Source organism: Cucurbita pepo, chromosome LG02, assembly GCF_002806865.2.
Source record: "Cucurbita pepo subsp. pepo cultivar mu-cu-16 chromosome LG02, ASM280686v2, whole genome shotgun sequence".
Classification (NCBI taxonomy): Eukaryota; Viridiplantae; Streptophyta; class Magnoliopsida; order Cucurbitales; family Cucurbitaceae; genus Cucurbita; species Cucurbita pepo.
The window spans coordinates 6548071-6561617 of NC_036639.1; the positions used below are offsets into that span (position 1 = coordinate 6548071).

The following is a 13547-nucleotide window of genomic DNA, read 5'->3' on the forward strand; positions in this document are numbered from 1 at the left end:
GATGAGTCTGTGCAGGTTGATACTTCTCTTGCAGGTTCCACTTTGCCACCCTCGACTTCTAATTCGACCTCTATTGAACCTACTGTTGATTCCTCTTTTTGGGGCACTCATCCTATGATCACACGAGCCAAAGCTGGTATATTCAAGACTCGTCATCCAGCAAATATTGGTATTTTGGGCTCATCTGGACTTCTTTCTGCCTTTCTTGCATCCACTGAGCCAAAAGAATTCAAATCTGCGGCTAAGAATCCTGCTTGGGTGGCTGCCATGGATGAAGAAATTCGAGTGTTACGACAAAATGATACTTGGACTTTGGTTCCTCGACCTGCCAACACCAACATCGTGGGCTCTAAATGGGTGTTTCGTATTAAACATTTTCCTGATGGATCCGTCGAGCGTCTCAAGGCTCGTCTTGTTGCCAAAGGTTATACTCAGGTTCCTGGTCTTAACTACACTGACACTTTCAATCCGGTTGTCAAAGCTACCACTGTCCGTGTTGTGCTCTCTATTGCAGTTACAAATAAATGGCCTCTTCGACAACTTGATGTCAAGAATGTTTTTCTCAATGGAACTCTTATTGAACGTGTTCATATGGAACAACCTCCTGGGTATATTGATCCTCGATTTCCAACTCATGCTTGTCTATTAAAGAAAGCCATCTATGGCTTAAAGCAAGCTCCTCGTGCCTAGTTTCAGCATTTTAGCTCATTTCTTCTCACACTTGGGTTTTCTTGCAGTCGCGCTGACACGTCCCTTTTTGTCTTTCATAAGCAATCTAACCTTATCTATTTGCTTCTTTATGTTGATGACATTATTGTTACCGGCAACAACTCATCTCTTATTGACAGCTTTACTTGCAAGCTTCATTCTGAGTTTCTACCAAAGATTTGGGTTCTCTCAGTTACTTTCTTGGTCTTGAAGCCTCGCTCACTCCTGATGGTCTATTTATTAGTCAGTTAAAATATGCTTGAGATATTCTTACTCATGCTCAGTTGCTCGATAGCAAACCAGTCCACACTCCCATGGTTGTTTCTCAACACCTGACTGTTGATGGTTCTCCTTTCTCTGATCCTACTCTCTATAGATCTCTTGTTGGCGCCCTTCAGTACTTGACTATTACGCGTCTAGATATTGCCTATGCTGTCAATTCTGTCAGTCAATTCTTGCATGCCCCTACTACATATCACTTTCTTGTTGTCAAACGTATTCTTCGCTATGTCAAAGGAACACTCCTCTTTGGTCTTACCTTTCGTCCATCCACTGTTCCTAGTACACTAGTCGCTTATTCAGATGCTGACTAGGCTGGTTGTCCCGATATCCGTCGTTCTACATCCGGCTATTCTATTTATCTAGGTAACAATCTCGTTTCTTGGAGTGCCAAAAAGCAACCTACTGTCTCACGCTCCAGCTGTGAATCTGAGTATCGTGCTCTTGCCACAACTTCTGTTGAACTTCTTTGGGTTACGCATCTTTTGCATGACTTCAAGGTCCCTATTTCACAGCAGCCTCTACTCTTATGTGACAACAAAAGTGCTATTTTTTTGAGCTCTAATCCCGTTTCTCACAAGCGGGCCAAACATGTTGAACTAGATTATCATTTCCTTCGAGAACTTGTTATTGCTGGCAAACTTCGCACACAATATGTACCCTCTCATCTCCAAGTTGCTAACATCTTCACAGAAAGTATTTCTCGACCTCTCTTTGAATTTTTTAGATCCAAGCTTCAACGTTCGTTCAAATCCGACGCTCAGCTTGCTGGGGGGGGGGTGTTAAGGATAGTTGACCGTTCATTATAAGGCAAATATCTAGATATTTACCTTACATTACGGCTTACCATATTTGCCATTTTATTAAAGGCAAATATATTATATTCATTTATTATTATTTCCTTTTACTGTTATTTCTATATTATTTGTAATTTACCATATTTTTGTATTCCGTAAATGATTAGAAATAAGAGAACTCTCACCACCATTTAGGTGGGGTGGATTCAGCAAACATTTACATAAAGCCATCAACAAAATCATTGTAAAGTATCGACATCTTATTCCTAGACTAGATGATATTTTTGATGAATTGTCTAGTTCATGTCTATTTATAAAGATTGATTTGAAATCTGGATATCATCATATTAGAATGCATGTATGAGATGAATGGAAAACAGTTTTCAAAACTAAGTTTGGATGGTATGAATGGCTTGTTATGTCTTTTGAGTTAAGTAATGCTCCTAGTACAATTATGCACTTAATGAATCATGTTTTGAGAGAATATTTGGGAAACATGGTATTGTGTATTTTGATGATGTTTAATTTATTCGAAAACTTTGCAAGAGCATGTGGAGCACGTTAAATCAGTTTTAATTACACTTAGAAAAAAGTTAACTTTCTTAGCTTCATAGTTGGTAAACATGGAGTAGAAGTAGATGAAGAGAAAATTAAAGCAATTAGGGATTGGCCAACATCAAAAAATACAAGTGAAGTTCGGAGTTTTTATGGGTTAGCTAGCTTCTATATGAAATTTATAAAAGATTTTAGCACGACAACTACACCATTGAATGACTTAGTGAAAAAGAATGTTGTTTTTAAATGAGAGGAAATGCAAGAAAATGCACTCAATGAACTTAAGAAAAAATTAACTGTGCCTACTTTGATAAAACTTTTGAAATTGAGTGAAATTGAGTGTGATGCAAGTAGTTTGGCCATAGGTGTTGTTTTGATGCAAGATGGAAAACGCTTTAAGGTATTTTAGTGAAAAACTAAATGGGGTAGCATTGAACTATCCTACCTATGATAAAGAATTGTCGTTTTAGTTCTCATATTGCAGGTGTGGTAACACTACTTTTATGGCCTAGAGAATTTGTGATCTACTATAATCATGAATGCTTGAAGTATCTCAAGGGTCAAAGCAAACTGAACCATAGGCATGCAAAGTAGGTGAAGTTTATTGAAACATTTTTGTATGTCATTAAATATAAACAAGGTAAGGATAATATGGTAGCTGATGCATTATCTAAAAAGTACAATTTCTTTACTTTTTATATAGAGATGACTAGGATTTTGGAACTATTTATGCATCATGTCTGGCAATAAAAGCGCTGGATGATTATTATGCGTTTCATGAATTTCTATTTAAGAAAAGTAAACTTTGTATTCTTAAATACTCTATAAGAAATTTACTTGTATAAGAAAAAACACATGGTGGTGGCTTAATGGGACATTTTGGGACTAATAAAACTTATAATGTGTTGCATGAACACTTCTTTTGCCCAAAGATGAAGCACGATGTTCATAAGTTTTGTAGCCAATATTTTAAATGTAAATAAGCTAAATCTAGATCACAACCAAATGGATTGTATACACGTTTGAATGTACCTAACGAACCTTGGACTAATATATCTATGATTTTTGTTATTGGTTTATCACACACAAAAAAGGAAAAAAAAAATAGTATTATTGTTATGGTAGACAGCTTATTTTATTACATGCAACAAGACGGGTGATACAAACCATGTTGCTGATTTATTTTTTGGGGAAGTAGAAAGATTACATGGAATCATCAAAATTATTGTTAGTGATAGAGATGTTAAATTTTCAAGACACTTTTGGAAAGTATTGTGTGGTAAATTTGGTACCAAATTGTTATTTTCAACTACATGTCATCCTCAGAATGGTGAGCAAACTGAGATGATTAATAGAACATTAGGAGCGTTGCTTAGGGGCTAATATTCCTAAGAATATTAAGTTTTGGGACGAATGTTTGTCATTTATAGAGTTTGCATATAATAGAGCAATTCATAATACCACTCATTGTTCTTTTGAAGTTACTTATGGATTTAATCCACTTACGCTCTTGATTTGCTCACTATTCTTTTTAATATTTTTGTGAGTTAAGTAGTCACAAGTAAGACATATTTGATCAAAACAGTGCACAAACAAGATTTCAAAGTTGTTTCAAGAATTAACAAATGACGGAAGGAAATAATTTTTCAACCCGATGATTGGGTTTGGATACATTTTCGCAAGGAGCAATTCCCAACTCAAAAAAAAAAAAAACGACAAAGTTACATCCAAGGGATAACCTTATAAAGTTCTTGAAAGAATTAATAACAATACCTATAAAATTGATCTTTCGAGAGAATTTTCAATACATTCTACTTTCAATGTTGTTGATTTGAGTCTTTTTGATGTAGGTGATGATTTTCCTGATTCGAGGACGAATCCTTTTGAAGAGGGGGAAGATGATAAAGATCACGGTGTTCCAACTGAACCTATTACACGATCCAAAGCCAAGAAGATTCAACAAGCATTTTTATTCTTCATCTACGAAATTTGACAAGCTCGGTTCAACCATTATTTCATGTGTTACAAACTGATTCGATTGAAGAAAGACCACTTGGAGCTTTAGAAGTGAATATTTGCACGATTGAAGTAGCGGATGAAATTGCTATAAATAGCCCTCGATTGATAATTTGTTAGAAAACTTTATTTATTATTTTAATTCCATAAATTCTTGTACTGGACAAAAGGGTAGAAAGTTACTCGTCAAAATAGCCTCTTTTTTTAAGATTTATAGGGTATTGGGAGTAAATTATCTCACTAATTTCTTTAGTGAGCATTTGAAGTTTTTTTTTTTTTTTTTTAAGATAAAGGGTAGTGGGAGTAAATCATAGTTTCTTTAGTGAACATTTGATGTATTGGAAATTTCTTTTGTAGAGAGAGTATAAATACCCACAAATTGCTATGTAAATGACATTGAGATTTTCCCTCTTAGAATTTGAGTTTTATCTTTGTCATTTCTAAGTTTTCGTCATTTCTAAGTTTTCAAGCAATCTTGTGGTAGATTATATCTGAGTCATTCAATCGAGTTGTGATCAAGTTTGGTAGATTTGGTAGATTGTATCTGAGTCATTCAATTAAGTTGTGATCAAATTTGATTGTGAAGTGACTCAAATTAGGACAAGGTTTCAAATCTTGCTCCTAATCTGAAGAGGTATTCTAATTTTAGCATTATCTCTTTGTTGATCTGAATTTTGTATAAGGAGGTGTTCATTTTTTTTTATTCAAGGGTTCTTGCTTCAACAAAAGTTGGGATCCTCACTGCTACTATAGTTATTTGATCTTCTAGAAATGTCTTGAAGTTCCAAGTGGTTTTCTTGCATGTCACAAGACCCTGTTGAAGACTGAAAGTTGTTCATTGGATTCTAGTGCTGCAGATCTTCCGAACAATAGATCTCATCTCAAGGTGGACCAACTTTTCTATTCTCATACTTGGTAAACTTGTATGGCCACCGTAGTAAATGACTAGTATCCTGGGTTGAGGCACGACCTCATCATACCTATTCAGACCATATGGCGTCATCTCTTTTGAACATCATATGTGTAAGGTTAGCAAGGGTCATAGTGTCACGCTGAATCTGGGTAGCATAAAAAAAATTATAATTTTTGAAATATAATAAAGAAAAGCTTTGTTAACTTAATGTATATATATATATATATATATAATGGGCGGCATTGTGGAGGCATGCTATGTAATCCTTCATCACATTGTCAGTGAGATAATGAGGCAGAACTTCACAAAGATAATGAGAGTTTACGTTTTGCCTCACAACGTCACTCCCATGCAAAGTAAAAGACTATACGAATCTTCATCCCCCCTTCACGAACGCTTTTGCACAATGTAAAAGATCAAACTCCAACAACAAAAAACCATAAACCACACTAAAAGTGAACAACAAAATGACCAACTTCAATATAGTTTGTGCTCTTATTTGTAGGACCTGCTAGATCAAGCATACATTTATGTAGAAGCTTGAAGGCATATTCACTTATTGTGCAATTCGTGTACTTATTTGAAACTCTTTATATTCTGTTCTTGATGTTTATGTTCCTTTTACTTCTAAAAGGCTGTTGAACTTGAGCAGGAAATATGGCTGAAGGGTGCTGTAAAACAAATAACATGCCCATATCAGAGGTGGAGGGACCTGGAGGACTCCTTTACTAATTGCAGATGAAGGGCAGTTCCATCACTTTGCTTGAACCTAGACTAAGCCTTCACCAACTAGCCTTGCTTCAACTGTCCCTGCTTCATCAATTCGTTTAATTTTGCATCTTACAACTTCAAACTCGACAAAGAATCTCCAAAAACCATTTTGCAAGCTACATTGTTTCTTTAGAATTTTCAGACTCAGGTTTTCCTTTTCAATTAGCAGCGGGAGTATGCACCATGTTTGTAGATGTCATTCTACCTCTTCTTTCCCAAAACAAGAATACTTTCCTTTTATGTTTAAATATCATGACACCCGAGTAAAGGAAGGGTACACAAATGAACTAAGACTACATTCAAATGAGAAGGATCCTAAGGATAAAATGACTAAGAAAGGCTTAAAAGAATAGAAAGTCACTACCTATACCAACAAGGTACACCTTTTTTGGTGGCTCAATTATAAGAACTTCATAACTAAGCGTGATTTTCTTAGAGCAATTCTATGTTGGGTGACCTCCTTAGAATTTTCGTAACATGCATGTGAGTGATGACAAAGCATGCTGGAAGAACTCATATTTGTCTGTGGGGCTAGTCTTCCCTCTTAGAAGCGAGAAGTAAGTAGCATGACCATGTTGCATGAGATGCAAGGGAATGTTGTGGCCATTAGGTGCCAAATTCGTATTCCAAATCTTGGGCATGGATCCTTCCAAATGGTATTAAAGTCCTTGTAAATTGTTGTTCGAGGACGAACTAAACAGGAAGCTAGTGGGCATGTGACACCCAAGTAAATGAGGGTACATGAATGAACTGTGACCACATCCAAATGAGAGAGATGTTGAGGATAAAATGACTAAGGAAGGCTTAAAAGAATTGAAAATTACTACCTATACCAATAAGGTGCACCTTTCTTTTCGAAGGCTCAATTACAGAAACTCTATAGTTAAGTGTTCTCTGTTTTGAACAATTTCATATTGGATAGCCTCTTGGAAATTTTCAAAAAATGCATGTGAGTGAGGACAAAGCATGCCGAAAGAACTCGGGTTGGTCTGTGAGTCTTCACTCTTAGAAGTGAGAAGTACATGAACATGTCGTAAAGGAACGTTAGGGCCATCAGGTGTCGAATTTGAATTCTGAATGTTTGGCATGGGTCATTACAAATGGTATCAAAATCATACCTCTCCCAGTAAGATGTGGTTCGGGGACGAACTTAGGAGAATGTTGGTGGGCATATGACACTCGAGTAAATGAGGAGCACATAAATTAACCAGGACCACATCCAAAGGAGAGCGGTCCTAAAGATAGAATGACTATGAAAAGGCTTAAAAGAATTAAAAGTCACTACCTATATCAACACGGTGTACCTTCCTTTTCCGTGGCTCAATTATAGGAACTTATTAGTAAGTGGGTTTTATTTCAAGCAATTATATGTTGGGTGACCTCTTGAGAATTTTTCTAGGATGCATGTGAGTGAGAACAAAACATGTTGGAAGGACTTGTGTTGGTCTATGAAGATAATCTTCACTCTTAGAAGTAAGGAGTAAGTAACGCGAGAATTTTTCTAGGATGCATATGAGTGAGAACAAAACATGCTAGAAAGACTCGTGTTGGTCTATGAGGATAGTCTTCACTCTTAGAAGCAAGGAGTAAGTAATGTAACAATGTCACAAGAGAATGTTGGGGCCACCAGGTGTCAAATCTAAATTTCGAATTTTGTTCTGAATCTTGGACATGAGTCGTTACACTAGGCCACACTAATGAAAATGAGCCTTATTAATGAAAATAACATCGGCATGCACATGAACAATAGGCATGTGGAAAAGTAGCTAATTTATTGAAATGAGATTTATTGGCACTATCTTTTGGATTGACAGGGGTTTGATATTATGTTGTTTTCTTTTTGGTTTGAAACGGCAAGCTCTAGCTGATACTGCAAAAGCTATATCATGCTATTGGAAATTTGTTTTGCTGCAATTGTCTGTCCTACAAGCTTAACTTTTGTGGGATAAGTTTGGAGCAATGACATTAGAAATTGAGGTCAATATAGAGGAAACAGCTGAGCTTGTCAATCACGCTGAATCAAATAACTACAGGTAACTGGATATAAACTAATTCGAATCATGTCAAATAGAATTGTTGATTAATCCTGAACAAACGAGCTCATCATACCAAACTTATATCTTTCACCGATTTACGTTGCTTAGAAATGTTGAACCAAGGGCTGTAAGAACAAGTATTTCTCTTAGCAATAGTATGCCATCCGAAAGAATCAAGACCATGTATACTTGCAATTACCTACCGCCAAAGAGAGGATGACTCATGGAAAAATCTCCATCCCTATTTCATTTAACAAGATGCTTGGGCTTGCCATCTTCATTGCCCTCCCATAGAAAATCCCATCTTTTTCTCAATCACAGAAATAAATTTGGCAAGTTAAACTTAGAAAAAACGGAATTGGGTAAGGTTAATCTCCCTCCTCTAGAAAGCTGTCCGGTTTCTTCATCACCTTTTCAGAAGTGATTAAGGTATTTATAATTTTGAAATTTGGAATATGAAACCCTTTCAAATGACTACCCGCATGAGTGCTTGGCTTTACTAATGGATAGAGTTGAAAACCCTCCAATAACTCCAACACCTAATACTGTGGCAGAGATCAGGAAATTCTTGTAAAATTTGAACCTATAAGCATCTAGGAACATTGGCACTATATAGAATAGTATACCAGTTGCCATTGAAGATGATATGCATAAAAATTTGGGCACAATATCGCTGATCTTTGGAAGTTCTCTGATATCTCTTCATTATTTAAAACTGAAGATCACAATATGCTAAATACACAGAGAAGAAGAATGAAAAAAAAAAAAGGGTAAACTAACTAATCAACCCCTAAACTTTAAGGATCAAAACCGTGATCAGAAACATATAATAAATCTAAAATTCCTAATAGGCTATTGACAAAAATGTCCAAGTTTGTGACAGAATCCAAACAATTGAAATAATATTGAAATATGAAAGATAAAAAAACTATAAGGTAACTAAAATAATTCAAGTTACGTGAATCCTCCCTCTCGTGCAATCCCACTCAGGCCTAAGCTGACTAAATGTGTTAATAATTTTATAAAAAAAAAATACTTGTATGCATTTTTAAATCTAAACATCATATAATTCAGTATGTTTGAAAACATTAAAATAAGAGGAATACAAATTTTCCCCCAAAATATAATTCATTTCATTTATTATGAATTTGTAGCATCTGTATCCTAAATTGTTTAGATGTCTCTATGCTGTGTTTTGTTGTTTTTTTTTTTTTTTTTTTTTTTTTTTTTTTTTTTTTTTNTAAATTACCTGGAAAGAGATGAGGCACGTTTAAAAAAATGTATAATGAGCATAATTGGACAGAAAGGACAAGGGTTTAATGATTTTTTCACATATCATCTAAACCTGGTAGGATGGAACTTCAACCATGCACATTCCATATAGCCAACTAGAAGTGTTTAAAAATTCAAGCACACGAGAAAACACATGCTCTGTTTCAATTCTCAATCAAGTCATGCGCTGGACAAATGTAACGTAAATAAAGTAATACAATTGTGCTCTCACCCCTTGAATTGCCATTCTCTGCGGCACATGGGGCAATGAGCCTGAGAAGTCTGTGCATTCACCCATTTAAGGATGCAATGAAGATGGAAAGCATGGTTGCATGCACCCCAAACTGCATTTAAAGAAAAACTGAATGAGGGGTCTTTACCATCTTGTTCAAAGAAAAAGAAACGTTTAAAGAGAAGTGAGATAAGTAATCCAAACATGGTTATCAATCTGGAATTAGAACAGGATGCAGCCTCATTTTCTTGTTAATTAAAGAACCAACTAAATGGTATTTTGAGCTCACTTGCATGTATGTGAGTTAAATACACACACACTCACACATGATATTAAGCATCACAAATCATCTGTGCTAAACTGTGCGGTGCAATTATTTATAACAGGAAAGAAAGTATATGAGGTTAGGAAGACAAAGCTAGTTAACTCACTCAATGGGCAATCATCCCCGGGGAGTTTGCAATCAGGGCAACAACCATCAAAAGCCATCCTACAAATTCCACATGTTTCATCTTGAGCATTCCAAGTCCATGATGCAACAGCATGCCACCTATATTTTACAGAAGGGAATAGTTAATTTAATTATACTCAACAGAAGGAAATGTGAGAAAAGAAAAAAGGGAGCGTACTCTTTTTAGACACCAAACACGGTCGCAGAGGAGTCTGGGTCAAGGAAAATGTAATTGCATATATGGCAGATTAAAAGATACCAGTTCTAATGTGTTGATGCAGACAGAATATTGTGCAACAGCTAGCAGAGATATGGTACTAACATGTACATAGTTGGAATGGGGTAATTATAGTTGATCCAGAATGATGATAAAAAGGAGATCCAAAAGCACATGTTAAGACATCAACAAAAATAAGTCAGGGAGAACACAGAAAATTCCTCAGTGGTAAGAATAAAAAGATACCTGAAACTACGAAAGAGAGTAATTGAGCAATCACAACATTATCGCAACCATTAGGTTCAATGAACTGAAGGCCTTGTTTTGTAAACCTTTCCAGTGGAACCTTTTCTTCTTCCTATCCAAAATAGGGGCTTCATCACCAAGCCCAACCTTTTAGGATTAAAAAGGATTAAGATGAACATTAAGTTGTTCATCATATCCACGTCCAACTTTAATATTTGATCTTTAAGCTTGAAAACATATGGATCAATCAATTAATCAAGGGGCACAAACTAATGCGAAAACATAATTACTGATTGCTCAACATTAAGGAGGACAAAAACCAAAAGCCGAATAAATCTGCCTTTCAATTAGGAATAAGTACGACAGAGTCAATCAATATACAACAGATATGTAGAGAATGGACATGAAAACAGATATGCAATGGATACTCAAAATTTTTACTTTCATCTCCACTCCAGGGAAGCCAAAACCTGTCATCAATAAAGGTAATTGTAACGATACGAGTTTTAAAAAAAAAAAACGCCTGAAATCTCGCCGGAATTCGCGAGATTTCCAGCGAGGCACTCCTTTCCTTTTGAGTCGCTGTTGTACCTGTGGGAGAGGAGCAGAAAGATTGAGGTGAGGAATCGAAAACGTCGCGAGGCTTCGGACCTTTGTGAGTTCTTAGGTAGGAGCGAACCAACGCCGGGGTACTTCGTAACAAGAGGGACAGACGCACCGCAAGGACGAACGGAAGACGGCGGTCTCAGCAACGGCAGTCGGGTTCCGCGATTAGGGCCTGTCGAGATTCTCGGGTGAGGAAGACAAAGCAGCTGATCGCGGGTCGGGTTCTTCGGGTACCCGCGAGATCGATTCAGCTGATGCCCGCTGTTTCGGCCCGTGCCTTGCAGTCCGCGTTCAGACACTGACTCTGGGCCGCGACCCATTCCGGCCCAAGACCAGCAATACCAGCCCGCGTCCAGAAGCCGTGCGCCGCCAGTGACCTTCTCGGCTTGTCGGCTCGGGGTACTTCGGCTGCGTCGGCTCGGCTCCGTTGTATTCTGCGGCTCGGCTTAGCGGCTCGATATACAAATAGTATACCGATTTCTAGGTTTTCAACCCTTCCAGAGCTGTGTCCGCCCTTTTTAGCCATCTGAGGTCATTGTAACTGTTAATTGCTAAAAAAAAAATTATGATAGAAACTTACCTTGATACTAAACATAAGGTCTAGTTGGGTTACATTATGAAAAGTCGATGTATGTATATAATGTGGTTTGATAGCAAGTAGTTAGGCGTTGGAGTTAGCTTATCGCAAGTGACTTCGGCCAAGGCCATAGAGGTAACTTACTTTGGGGTTAGTTTATGTATGATGGTGCGTGCCATGTGGCCTTTGCATGCACCATATTTGTTGTGAAATGTCGATGTATATCATGCCGTATATTTTTGCTGGAAAACATCGATGTATCACGTTGTACCCGGCCAAAGCCAGACCCAGGGGGTTTGTATACGAACCCGCCTGGTGGGCTCACGTTATGTACGTGGCTGTGTGTGGAGAAGTACCAGACATCCACCCTACCCAGATAAAGCACGGGCTTAAGGCTATGTAAGGAAATGGAAGACAGGTCCCCTCATGTTGTTGCATGTAACAGCCAAAAAATAAATAAATAAATAAATAAAAATTATTATAAAGAACAAAAAAAAAATTATTATTATGTAAAAAAATAATAATAATAATAATAAATTAATAAATAAGTAAATAAAAATAATTATTCCCTCATCTAAACAGAAATACCTACGTCAAATTTATAGGAGATGTGTTTGCAGAGATGATCAATATTTACATGGGAGAGAGATTTGAGATTCTTCTGTAAGTTATATCTCAGATCTCCTTTTAGAAAACAGAAATACGTGCCTCAAATTTATACGAGATTTATAGGAGATGTGTTTGGAGAGATGATCAAGATTTACATGGGAGAGAGATTTGAGATTTCTCTTTGAGTTATATCTCAGATCTCTCTTTTTTATCAAATTATTTAGTTTTATTTAGCCATTTACCTTGTTAGAAAGATTGGTCACGCAGAAAAAATAGAATCGATTAAATTGGCCAAAACAATTGCTAACCTAATTGAAATGAAAAGGGTAGCAAACAAAATTAAAGAAGAAGGGTTAAACAGATTTAACGTATCATAATTTCTTTCTCCCAAAAACAAACACATTTAACGTATCATAATTTCTTTCTCCCAAAAACAAACACAACAAAAAAAAGGGTTCAGATTTAGTTTTGGCAGTGAAAAAGATTTTGCATTTGAAGAGGTAATAGTTTTCCTTTTATTTTATTTCATGATATTAAAAGGATTTTGCATTTTAGTAGTTTTCCTTTTATATTATTTAATGATATTAAAAGTCATCCTCAAACACAGAGGATAATTAAAAGAAGAGAAATACAGTAAAAGACAGAGAGGGAAGATTGTGAATATAATTGAAATTATCTGGAAAATGTTTAAGAGTATTAAACACAGTAAGAGAAAATAGAATATCTGAAAAAAATTTGATGGGTATTAAATGGTTTATATGAAAATAATACTATAACAAACGTATATAAATATTTCAAGACCTAACTTAGGCAAAGACTCTAACGTTCGCATGAAGTATAACACATGGATCAATATAAATTATAGAAACAATTTTGTAGAAATTCAAACTCGGAACTGATGTCATGGGCTCACATAGGTTGACTTGGAGTACAATGGGCTTTCATTAAGGATAACGACGGAATCGAACTTTCATTAAGGATATATTCGTGACAACGACTTAAGCTAACCAGGTAAGTGACCTTACTATCGGCATGGTTATTTTTTGATGTTGACACGTGCCCTGTGGTTCTACACGTGTCATATATATTGATATGTGTGAATTGTCTGTGGATCGATATGCTTCCTATATGTTATGTTATGTTTTATAATATGTGGATTGTATGATAATAATTATGGTACGATGTGCTCTAGGAGATGTTTGAGATAGGATACGAGAAGGATGCACAAAACAAAATGTAACGATAGGAGTAAGATACGTTCA

The 13547-nt window shown here is 36.2% G+C and overlaps 1 protein-coding gene across 1 annotated transcript; it reads right to left on the reverse strand.

The window, feature by feature from the left end:
• Positions 1-9385: 9385 nt before the first annotated feature.
• On the reverse strand, positions 9386-11419 carry LOC111787756. The gene is made up of 4 exons (XM_023667802.1): positions 11085-11419; positions 10922-10963; positions 10011-10129; positions 9386-9691 (listed from the first exon to the last, which is right to left on the reverse strand). Exons 1-4 carry the CDS (start codon positions 11417-11419, stop codon positions 9576-9578), a joined length of 612 nt encoding a protein of 203 aa, XP_023523570.1. The 3' UTR covers positions 9386-9575.
• Positions 11420-13547: the final 2128 nt, after the last annotated feature.